Source organism: Pipistrellus kuhlii, unplaced genomic scaffold (assembly GCF_014108245.1).
Source record: "Pipistrellus kuhlii isolate mPipKuh1 unplaced genomic scaffold, mPipKuh1.p scaffold_m20_p_24, whole genome shotgun sequence".
NCBI classification, from domain to species: Eukaryota; Metazoa; Chordata; class Mammalia; order Chiroptera; family Vespertilionidae; genus Pipistrellus; species Pipistrellus kuhlii.
Window position 1 is genome coordinate 11890697 of NW_023425523.1, and position 12149 is coordinate 11902845.

At 53.1% G+C, this 12149-nt stretch overlaps 1 protein-coding gene across 4 annotated transcripts; it reads right to left on the bottom strand.

Moving 5' to 3' along the window:
• Window positions 1-12137, bottom strand: LOC118727232 (threonine--tRNA ligase, mitochondrial). Of its 4 annotated transcripts, XM_036452822.2 has the most exons (16): window positions 12018-12137; window positions 11234-11358; window positions 9477-9594; window positions 9297-9361; window positions 8671-8749; window positions 7548-7694; window positions 7282-7380; window positions 6782-6999; window positions 6197-6359; window positions 5870-6007; window positions 5686-5763; window positions 2219-2319; window positions 1917-2018; window positions 1681-1753; window positions 1102-1216; window positions 1-321 (listed from the first exon to the last, which is right to left on the bottom strand). In XM_036452822.2, exons 1-16 carry the CDS (start codon window positions 12117-12119, stop codon window positions 173-175), a joined length of 1872 nt encoding a protein of 623 aa, XP_036308715.1. In that variant the 5' UTR covers window positions 12120-12137; the 3' UTR covers window positions 1-172. The 4 variants fall into 4 exon arrangements, with proteins under 4 accessions (XP_036308715.1, XP_045442978.1, XP_045442979.1 ...); XM_045587022.1 differs by lacking the exon at window positions 7282-7380; XM_045587023.1 differs by lacking the exon at window positions 1681-1753.
• Window positions 12138-12149: the final 12 nt, after the last annotated feature.

Sequence of the window (12149 nt, forward strand, 5' to 3'; positions counted from 1 at the left end):
TCCTATGCCAGCAGCTGTGGCTCCCCCCACATCAGTCTCTTTCCGGAGAGCACATCCAGGCTTCCACACAGTTCTAAAGGGCCTGGGACTCCAGACTGTCCGTGAGGTTGGCCCCTCCTGAGTTCAGAGAGGCTGGTGGCTCCTGCGGGTCTGCCACATTCCTATCGAACGCTCAGAACATTTCCTCGGCGTTTGGGACCCTGGCGTTCTGCAGCTCCAGCAGCCGCCCCACAGCCGCTGTCAAGTCCCGTTCTCCAAGCCGACGATTGTCTCGAGTCCGAACGTTCACTGTTCTGTTGCTCTGCTCTTTCTGGCCAACCACTGCAAGCAGAAGGGGGAATATCTCAGGGCAGATGTAACCCACCTGGGGTGTCCCCTTTGCAGAAATGGAAGAGACCTAACCTAAGTCTTCAGAAAGGGTGAGAACAAAGCCACGATATGGTACAGGGCCCACTATATTACTGGCTCTTGCTCTTCAGCTCCCTGCTCGTGCTGAGGAGATAAGAAGCTGTTTAAGCCGGGAGCCCGGGGTCAGAGATAGTGGGGTCAGCCAGAGCAAGACAGAGGTCAGCTGACCAGAGAATGTCGGGGAAAGGGCAGGCGGCAGCGGTGGAAGGCTCCGGAAGCCCCTGGGCTGAGGGCAGCTCGCTCCGGGTGCTGGCAGCACGAGGCGGTGTGTGGAGCTAGAGAATCGGGTTATCTGGCGGAGGACTCTGTTCCTGGCTTTCATTGGAAAAAGAAAAAGGAACAGGCAGAGCTACACTGTCTCCGTCTCCGTAAGGCCTTTCTCCTCATGCAGGAGGGCTGACTCCACTAGGCCTAGAATAAACAAAGCTAACTAATTAGGCCTTATTAACCCTTCCTGTCCCTTTCTCTGACACTCCCTTGGTGAACTGACCTGACGGGCAGCTGGGAAGGGTCAGGAGAACACTGTTCCGTGGGTCAGAAGTAGCTGTTGGGGTGAACTATGGTCCAAATGGCTCAGGCCTCCTGGCTCCTGTCCAGCTTAGGACTGAGCCCCAAAGAAGCCGAACATGTAGGTGACAAAACTTAATGAAAAGGAGGACAGGGTACGGGGCGGGCGCTCGAGCTGTCACTCACCAAACTGAAAATTGTAGTTGGCGAGCTGGGCCGCGCGGACTCTGCGGCTGAGGGTCTGACTAGAGTCAGCGTCCAGGTCTCCGACCAGGCCCCCCGCCTGCAGGCTCTGCTGAACCTGGGCAGAGGTTTGGTGATGGGACGCAATTTAACGGAAGGCTGGTACCAAAGCCCCACCGTTCCTCCTTCCTCTGCCTCAAGGCTCTCGGGGTCTCAGACCCCCTCCTCCCTGCCTCCACATGGAGGCCCGCCCTCGCCCCGCAGCCTCTGTCTGTGCCTCCTGCACAGGCTCCCTGGCTGCCTCTTCTGGCTCCACTCCGCCCAGCCAGCTGCTGACCCGGGGACAGCCACGGCCTACTTCTCCCGAGAAAGCAAAGGAAAAGCACCGTGTACCCAACCCCTTTCTGTGCTGGCGTCAGCCTTCATGTGTGTTAGCTGTCACCTCTCCACCAGGAGGGACCAGTCTGTTTCTCAGATTGAATTCCAGCATAGAGACCAGCAGCCTCCGAGCGCTGTGCGCCCTCCCACCCCCCGCCTCTTCCTGTGCACGTGCTCGGCCCTGTCCTTGCCCCCAATCCTCACCTCCCGGGCGTAGTCTTCTTGCTCGGCCCCCACTGGGAGGACCATCACTTGGAACGGGGACAGCCACAGCGGCCTAGTTGGGAGAACAGGGGAGGGCAAACTCCTTATTCTGGCTCCGACCCTGAGGGCGGCTGCAGCGAGCAGCCTGAGAAGGAAACAAGCTGGAGTCTGAAGGGGGCAGGGTCTGGGGCCTGCACCGTCCTGTCTGAGCTCAGAACGGAAGTCGGGGGTCTCACCATCTCCCCCCACAGCTCTCCGCCAGCACTCCCAGCATTCTCTCCACTGAACCCAGCACTGCTCGGTGAATGAGGACTGGCCGCTCCGGGGCCCCGGCTCGCCTTAGAGGGAAAAGAAAAGGGGGTGGGATGGAGATTGTGCAATCCAGATCACCTGCCAGTTCTTAGAAATACTCAGGCTCAGCAGAGAGGGTGTGCAGGGTTCGGGTCCTTTTGGGGCCAAAGGGGGAAGGGGAAGCTGTTCTCCAGTGATCCCAGGGGCAGCCGCGCGGAAAGGGAACTGGTCCGGGCGAGGCTCGTACCCCTTGTACTGGAGGTCGAATCTCAGGGGCAGCTGGAAGTCCAGCTGGATCGTCCCGCACTGATGGGGCCGGCCCAGGGCATCGTGGAGGTGCACGTCAATCTGGAGGAGAGGGGAGGGCTGGTGAGAAGCCAGAACCCGTGCCCCCCTTTCCATTGACCCCCACCCAGGCTGCTCTGAGAGCCTCCCCAGCTGTGCCAGACCCCCCTCACTCAGCAGGGCTGCGGCGGCACGCTCAGTGGTGGTCCATGAGGGGACCCCAGCACTTACATGCTGACCCACCCGCTCCCTGGCCTCAGCTCGGAGGCCTTCACCCACACCCACATGTGGCGGCACCTCCGGAACGGTCCACCCTGCTCTGATCCGTCCCTGGGTTGTTTTTTTTATAAATATATTTTTATTGATTTTGTACAGAGAGGAAGGGAGAGAGATACAGAGTTAGAAACATCAATGAGAGAGAGTCACTGATCAGCTGCCTCTTGCACACCCCCTACTGGGGATATGCCCGCAACCAACGTACATGCCCTTGACCGGAATCGAACCCGGGACCTTTCAGTCCCCAAGCCGATGCTCTATCCATTGAGCCAAACCGGTTTCGGCCGTCCCTGGGTTTTCTAGCTCTGACAGTTCTTCCTGCTAATAGCTCTTCAATGGCTAGGCTCCTTAATGCTGCGTTTTCTTCCCGTTCACAGACGCCTCCGCCTTTGCTTCTTCCCTAGGCAGCTGTCCCCACTCTCCCGGGTTCCCGACCTCATCGTTCCCGTAACATCCACACGGCAGACTCCCACCCTGGTGGCACCCAACAGACTGGCTCAGCGCGCCCAACACGGCACACACCACACAGGTGAAAACGGATGGATGCCCCGTCTGTGCTGCTGTGACCAGCTGTGTCCTCTCCTCCTCAGGGCTTTTCAAGCTCTCCCTTCTCTTCAGTGCTCACCTCCCGCGCTGAAACCTTTTCTCCCCCCACTCCCTCTCACCACATGACTCTTTCCCCTATTTCATGGAAAATTCAGACAATTACTATCTTGAGATGGAAAATGTTTCAAACCCTGTAACCACACCCATGAACTTCCTTGCATGTACCCAGCCTTTCTGTCCGCCCCCACAAGGCCAAGTTCTTCCTTCGGTAGAAGTTCCCTCACTGACACCCCTTCGACAGCGTCACCTCCTCCCTGACCCCCAGGCACCCTCCCGTTAGGCATTTAAACAGCCTCAGGTCTCTCCCTTCAGAAACATTCCGGCTCCTCAGGCCCTTGGTAACTCTGCTTTGGAACAGCCAGAGTTCCTGAGTTAGGTTCATTCATTCCCTCCCTCCCTCCACCCTCTCTCCACTTTACCAAACATGGTCCTGCAAAACCTAACAGCCTTGGGCCCCGCCTTCTCTCTGGTCTTTCTAGAAACCAGCTCTGCTCTTTCTGTGCCAGACAGCGTCCTCAAGGGGCAGGCGCAGTGCAACTCATGATGACCAATCCACTGGGCCCGGCAGTGTGGCTTCCTCGCTTGTTCACAGCTTACTGTTCTCTGTCTGCTCTGCCTCTTCCTGGGCTGCATGAAGCAGCAAGCTTTTACCAACGTGCTTTGCTGGCAAGTGCTCTCACCAGGGCTGCGCCAAAGGTTACCGCACTTGCAATTCAGCAGAACCTTCCTGGCCCGAGCTTGTCAGAGGAGCTGCCACTGCCTGTGCTGTCCATTCATCTCTGTCAGCTCCTGACCTGTTCGGGGGAGGATTTTCCCGTGACTCTCCCTGCCTCATGCTGCCACACACAAAAGAAGTTCTCCTTGCAGAGGGTCACAGTTTGCCTTGACTGAGATCAAGCCTGCGTAACTAAGTACCAACCGACAAAACAGTCTGAAAGTCACTGCTCGTAACAAAAGACAGGGTGGGGCACAAGCAGGTTTGCAGTTGTTTGTAAGGAAAAGAATGCGATTACTAAATATTACAGGAATAAACTGTTTCACATACAACTGTAAACCCACTTGGGAAACAGTTTACTCTCGCATTCCTATTTATTACTGTATTCAAAAGTAGATATAACTGTAGACCTACTTTTGCCCCACATGGTATACTATAGATTTCTTACTCTTCAAAGTGCGGTAACCTTTGAGTTCCTCTTAAAGAAACCACACTGTTGGATGTTGTTTAATGAATTCTGGATTATTGTTGAATTCATTAATTAACAATGAAGCCTGTTTGCCCACTGTTTGTGAGAAGATACATCCAGAGCACTGACTTTATAAGCAGACTGGCACCAACAGTTGTTATTTTAACATCCAGCTAAGTTATACACAAGTAAACATTATTAGCAGCTGGTCCTTTTGCTAGGGGTTAATTCCAGGTGTGAAACTGACCTCACGGTGATTTTCATAACATATCTTAATGGAAAAATAACATTTTCCTGGCATGTTAAATCAAGCCTTTAAAACGTTTCCAAGAACGTTTTTCTGTCCAGGGTTGTTAATAGTTAAGGAATTTTGAATTTTGTGATAAATTTGTCATTTTTTAAAAATCCTGCTGTGCCTTTATCATGAAGTTCATTATTTGTCTCATAAAAATAGCTCTAAAATTTGTTTCATCCTAATTGGTAACCTGAGTTTATGTCTAGCATGAATTCATTATGGTATTATTAACATATGTGAATTCAGCATATTTTGAGGCAGTATTCTTTTGCCATTCATGAATTCTTTTTTAATCGAACCATGACCTCCTAGTTCAGTGGTCGGCAAACTCCTTAGTCAACAGAGCCAAATATCAATAGTACAACGACTGAAATTTCTTTTGAGAGCCACATTTTTTAACCTTCTTCTAACGCCACTTCTTCAAAATAGACTCGCCATGGTATTTTGTGGAAGAGCCACACTCAAGGGCCAAAGAGCAGCATGTGGCTCATGGGCCGTAGTTTGCCGACCACAGGCCTAGTTCATAGGTCTACATTCAACCACTGAGTCACATTGGCCTTTATTACTTGCATGAAATGTTTAAAACATTGCAAAAATGTAGTGGTTTTTATAACCAATTTTCTTCTGTCTGCATGTAATTCTGATTTCTCTTCACTGGTAACAACCAACCAACCAAAACGAACAGCCTTTTCACTAAATCCAGGAGTTACTTTTCAGTCCCGTCCCCCCCTCCCCCGCCACAACCCCTCCTATTCTTCCACTCCTTCCAACCCGCCATGCGTGTCAGTGTTCCCCTGCCCCAGCCTCTGCCCCCAGCCCCTCCTGAAACGCCTCTTTCCTTGGCCAACAATCATGCTTAGCGTTAGAGCCCTGAGGGAGGCTTTCCTGACCCTCCTGACAGCAAGCTCCCTCAGCGCCTGCAACCACGGGCCTCACAGACAAGTCCCATGGGCAGGGACTCTATCGCTCTTCTTTCTACACAAGTTTAAAAATTCCTTTTTATCAAATACTTAATAAAACAGAACAAAGAGTGAATAAATGAAACTCTATCCAAAGCCCCCAGCTTACCTTGGGCCCATAGAAGGCGCCATCTCCAGGGCTGAGGTCCCAGGGCTCTCCAAAGCCTTCCAGGGCCTGCTGAAGGACCTTGAGAGGGAATGAGACAAGAGGACTATGAGCACACACCCTCCAGCCCCCCAAGTGACGCCTCCTGAGGACCCCGACTCCCACTGTCCCCCTTCCATCCCTGCACCTGCTCAGCCTGGTCCCAAAGGCCAGGCTCTCCCAGGAAGCCGGCCGGCCGGGTGGACAGTGCCAGGCGGAAGGAGAAGCCCAGGACGGCGTAGACAGAGCGGAGGAAGTCCAGGCAGCCCCGGATCTCTGCCTCCAGCTGGGGAGGAGGGAAGGGAGGGTGAGCTCGGGGGTCAGGGTAGTTTGGGGCAAACAGAGGGCAAAAACATAGAGGAAAGCTAGGGATAGCACGAAGCTGAACTGTAATATATAAAGAGGGCAGCTGAGGGTCAGGATGTTGGCTCAGGGGGAGGAGGGGTAGAAACGTTTGGTGGAGCCGGTGGGCCACCTGGTCCGGTGCACAGAAGATGTGCGCGTCATCCTGCTGGAAGCACCGCAGCCGGGTCAGTCCTCCCAGGCTGCCGGAGGCCTCGGCCCTGTGGAGGGCCCCGAAGTCTGCCAGTCGCAGGGGCAGCTCCCGCCAGGATCTGGGCCGGTGGGCGAACATCAGGCTGATGGGGTGGGAAGGGGTCAGTGCCTCAGGGAAACTAGCTCCTCCGCCCAGAGGAAGGCTGCCTCCTCTCCCTGCCCCTCAGCTAAGCACTCTCCAGCCTGCCAGTCCCCACACGCCACAACCGGAGCCTGCATGCCTCAAAGGCGACTTCTCAGTAACAACAGACATCACTCCTGTGCGCCTGTTCTGTGATAGGCGCTGAGGTGGGGGAAAAAACGTAGACAGCGCTTCAAACCCTCGATGTTACACACAGGGACACTGAGGCTTAGAGTGGTACAACCATTTTCCCCAATTCACATGGCTAGCTAGAGGCAGATTCAAGACTCAACTCAGGTGCCCAGTCCTCTTCCCAGATGCTTCCTGTCACTTAGTGGTTAGCAGCCTGGGTGCCTGGCCTCCGCCCTGGAGGCCCCAGCTCACCAGTGTGCAGGGCAGTTCATGGGCTTGAGGGCGAGCGTGTCCGCAGGGGGGCTGGGAGAGGGGTCACTCTGGGGGCGGGCGGGCCTGTCAGAGCCTGGGCACGGCAGGGCAAACATGTCTTCCTGATAATGCTCCCAGTGGCCCGACAGCTCCCACAGTTTCGTAGAGAACAGGGTGGGTGTTTTTACTTCTGAGAAGCCACGGCGGGCGTACTCGGCCTGGAAAGGAGGTACAGACATGAAAGGTCAAAGTGACTGGGGGACAGAAGGGAAGAGGCGGCTGTGCCTCTCCTGGGCCCTCAGTCATGCTGATCACCCACAACCTACTGAACACCACAGTCACTCTCTCTGCTCCCCAGGGGGACCACACACTTCTAGTATCTTAATAAAAGTCACCAGCACTCTGCAATATTTATGTTTATGCTTCTAACCCCCGCTTTTAACACCTGACCTTCTAGGCCCCCAGCCCCTCCCGGCCTTCCTTCCCAGGGGCCCCCTTACCCTGACAAAAGCCACCAGCGCGTTGTACACCCGGGTCCCCCGAGGCAGGAAGAAGCAGCTCCCGGGACTCAGCTCGTGGAAGAAGAAGAGCTGCTGTTCCTGGGTCGGGGATGGCAGGGTCACCTCAGGGGAGGAGGGGCTTCGGACCCGGAGAAACAGGGTGGACCCGCTCAGGCTGCTGCTTTCCCAGTCTGCGCCCAGCGTCCCCACCGCGGTCCTTCATCTCGTTCCAGCCCTTCCCAGCGGCCCCTCCCCAATCCCTGCACCTTCCCGATGCGCCGGTGGTCCCGCAGCTCTGCCTCCTTCCTCCACTCCTCCCAGGCCCGCAGCTCCTCCGCTGTGGGGAAGGAAACCCCGGACACCCTCTGCAGCGTCTCCGGGGCCCCGGAAGCCTTCCAGAAGGACGACGAGTTCTGGGGGAAGATGAGGGGCTGGAGCCACCAGCTTCTCTTGCAAACCTCACATGAGCGCGTCAGTGTGGGCTGCCCAGTGATGGACACTTTCCCCGCCGTCAACACTGCGGGCCGGGCCTTATCCCCTCAAAAGTGCCCGGGGTTCCTGATTTCTACGACGTCCCACCCAGGCCTAACGTCCTCCGGAGCAATCTCACTGCTGCTGCCCGGCCAGCACCCGGCCTCAGTCCTCCCCTGCAGCCAATGATTGCTCCGGGGATTGACCTGAAGACCCTCCATTTCCTCACCAGTCTCCCACACTCTCCCCTAACTCGGACCCCGTGAAATCACCTGCCTCTGCCCTTCCCTGGAACAGCACTAATGAGAAACAGCCTGTACTTCACAGCACTTCCCTCAACCACTCCCTCCTGCGCTCGCTGGCTCTGTCTCTGGATGTGGGATTACTGGCAGGAATGAACAGTCTCTATAGATGGGGAAATAGGTAAAGAGATGTACCCAAGGCCACGGATGTCATTACTGGCAGAGCCAGGACGAAGCACAGATGGCTAGGTGTCAGGCCGGCGCTTTTTGTTCTATGTATCTGCCTCTCCCCTCGCCCTCTGCTCCCATTCTCTCTAGTAACTACCTTGCCCAGGAACGTGTTTTCATAAAAGACACGCCCTTGACTTAGAGTATTCTCCCCGTGCCTGTCAAATGGTACCCACGCCCCTCTGTGCACAGGAGCCGGCCCTGTAAGACCTTGTCCAGCCTGTCCGCGCCTCCCACCCCATCTCCTCCTGCATCCATGTCCAGTTATGGAAACTGAGTTGGCTCCTGGGCCTGCCATCAGACTCAGTTTCTAGAAGGCAGGGTCTAAAGATCTTTCTACTCTGACTCCCTGCGTAGCTGTCAGCACGGAAGGGCCTGAATTACCTTCCCATTCCCCTGCTACTCCAGTGCAAATGGGAGTTTCCACCTCACTGTCCCCACAACTGACCGTGAGCAGCTTCAGGCCTCCAATCTGCCCGGTATGCCGAAGATGGGGGCCCCGGCACAGATCAACCAGCATGCCACACCTGGAGGAGAGGGCAGTCAGTGGCCTCTGAACTTCTGAGTTTTTAGTTTTCTCCCTCTCCTGGCCTTTAGCTGACAGAGGAAGTAAAGAAACGTGTTTGCCGAAACCGGTTTGGCTCAGTGGAACTTCGGCCTGCGGACTGAAAGAGCCCAGGTTCGATTCCGGTCAAGAGCATGTGTCTTGGTTGCGGGAACATCCTCAGTGGGGGATGTGCAGGAGGCAGCTGGCCGATGTTTCTCTCTCATCGATGTTTCTAGCTCTCTATCCTTCTCCCTTCCTCTCTGTGAAAAATCAATAATAAAAGGGAAAAAAAAATATATATATATATATATGTGTGTGTGTATGTATGTGTATATAGATAGATAGATAGATAGATAGATAGATAGATAGAAACATGTTCCACAGAGAGAGCAATGGGGAATAAAAGTCCATTCCTAACCCATTTCTTTTTCTGGAACAACAGATTCGCTTCTGTCTTCTCTCCCTTTGCCCCCTTCTGGCCTTGTCAGTGCAGCCCCCTCTCATTTCTCTCCATCTCCACCGCTCACCCATACACCGTTGCTGTCGGACCTGTCACCTTCTCGTCAATCAGGCGGAGCTTGAAGGGGTTATCCTGGAAAAAGGATGAGTGAAGACAAGTCTTTATCCCCAGAATGCTGTCCTGGGAGAGAGCCACCTTGCCCTCAGGCCTCTGATCTTCCTCCTAAAACTGAGTGTTTCCAACCCACCTTGAAGAGCTGGCGCAGCTGATCCCGGGAGGCCTCCAGCCTCCGGAAGGGCTGAGCAGCAGCTGCAAGTTTTTGGCAAATTTGCTCCAAAACAGGCAGCTCCGAGCCCCGGATAGTCCTGGGAAGATGAGACCTGGTTGGTTTGCATCCTCTAAGCACATCACCTGGTGGCATACCTGTTGGCTAGTGGGTGAAATCCTGCCCTCCAGAAACATCTAGAATTATTTGCTCTTAGACACTTCTAACAGAAACATAGGAAATCAGGTACAAATTTTATAGCTGGAGCAAATGGTCTATGTATAAAATTAAAAGTTGAGTGCAGCCCGAATTGGGTTGGCTCAGTCAACCTGTAGGCGGAAGGGTCCCGGGTTCGATTGCCAGGCACATGCCCGAATTGCAGGCTCCATCCCCAGTATGGGGGCATGCAGGAGGCAGCCAATCAAGATTTTCTCTCATCATTAATATTTCTCTCCCTCTCTCTCCTTCTCTGAAATCAATAAAAATATGTCTTTTAAAAAGTTGAGTGCAGACAATGTGAATGGACAAAATTAAAGCAATAGTAATGGAGAATGAAATAAAATTAAAGAACTCCTGCCGAAACCGGTTTGGCTCTGTGGATAGAGTGTCGGCCTGTGGACTGAAAGGTCCCAGGTTCAATTCCGGTCAAGGGCATGTACCTTGGTTGCAGGCACATCCCCAGTGGGGGGTGTGCAAGAGACAGCTGATTGATCTTTCTCTCTCATCGATGTTTCTAGCTCTCTATTCTTTTCCCTTCCTCTCTGTAAAAAGTAAAAGTATATATATTTTTTAAAAGTTAAAGAACTCCTAAAGGCTAGAGATGTTTTAAGCATATCAGGCCTGGAGGCCCTTCCTGCAGCTTGCTCCTCCAAATTGAACATGCCCCAGGCCCCAGGAAAGGGCTCAGACACCACTCCAATAAGAGGGGACAGCCTTTCAGTTAAAGATGAATAAGGTGTGAGAAGCTAATGCATAGCGTGGTGACTGTAGCTGGTAATTCTGTATTTATAGCTGAAATTTGCTATTTGCTAACAGACCTTAAGTGTTCTCACAATAAAAAGGTGAGGTCGTCCTGGCTGGTTGTTAAGTGGTTAGGTAGGGGTGTCGAACTCAATGAGAGAAGGGGCCAAAATCTAAAATCCAGCCTAAATCGCGGGCCGAATGGTTTACTGAACAGTCATAAACTGTCATTGTGATGGAAACGCAGCGGAGTGCAGTGATGACAGCGCGGTACGGGCCACATTGCAAGGCCTGGCGGGACGGATTTGGCCCACGGGCCTTGTGTTTGACACGTGTGGGTTAGAGCGTCAAAGGGGCTCAGGTTCGATTCCTGGTCCTGGGCATGTACCTGGTTTACAGGTTTGCTTCCCATCTCTAGTCAGAGTGTGTGCAGGAGTCAACCAGTCCATGTCTCTCTCTGACATCTGTTTCTCTCTCTCACATCTGTTTCTCTCTCTCTCTCTCTCTCTCTCTCTCTCTCTCCCTCTGAAAAGCAATAGGAAAGCTATCCTCAGGTGAGGTTTAACAACAACAACAAAAAAACACACACAAAAAATGTGAGGTGATGGTTAATTAACTAGATGGTGGGAATCCTTTCACAATGTATATGAATATCAAATTATCACATTACACATTTTAAAAATATTACAATCTTGTCAATTATACCTCAAAAACACCTCGGGGAAAAAGGTGAAGTCTCAAAAGAGGAACCATCCTTCTCCCCTTCCTTCACTGCTCACCGTTCCTTTCCCAGGAAGAAATCGTGGTAGAAGCCACTCTCTGTGCTGGGCCCTCGGCAGAGGACGGCACCGAGCAGTTGTTCCGCTGCTGCCCCCAGGACGTGGGCGCTGGAGTGCCAGAACACCTGGTTCACAGGAGAGACGTTCACAGTCCTAACCTTCTCCCTTAACCCAGTGGTCGGCAAATTGAGGCTCGAGAGCCACAGGCGGCTCTTTGGCCCCTTGAGTGTGGCTTGGTGTTAGAACCACTTCTTCAAAATAGACTCGCCCAGGCCGAAAACCAACTTCTTCGCATGGGCCACGAAGTTTCAATCGCACTGTATGTGTGCGCCCCGCACATGGTGTTTTGTGGAAGAGCCACACTCAAGGGGCCAAAGAGCCGCATGTGGCTCGCAAGCTGCGGTTTGCCGACCACTGACCTAAGCTGACATGAAGAGGACAAAATGGGGACAAGGTCTGGTTGTATGCTCAGTTGTGGAAGCCACGTTAAAATTAAGTATATGCTACAGATGGACTTACAACGGGTGCTCAATAGCATCCTGTTTCCAATGTATTACTTCTTCCTTTCAGGAACACAAATGATGTCCACTTATAAGAGACCCAGGCTTAGTAAAACTTTCATAAGTTCCCAGCATAGCTAGGAATAGTCAAGATAAGCAATCTGTGGTAAGCCTCCCTCCCAAGTAAAAATGGAAAAACGGAGGCAAAAGAAATGTTAGAAACACCGCTCTTAAATCTCTCTCAGTTTAGTAGCCACTGTGTTTGGGATAAAGAAGAAACTTACTGCTTTCCCCTCTGCAGAATCAAACGTCAGAAACCTGAGGTCAGAATCTGTCTCCAAGGGCCGCTCCAGATCGAAAGGTTCTCCGTTCACCTGAGCAGCCATTGCAGTATCTGCCAGGGTTGAGCTTCAGCA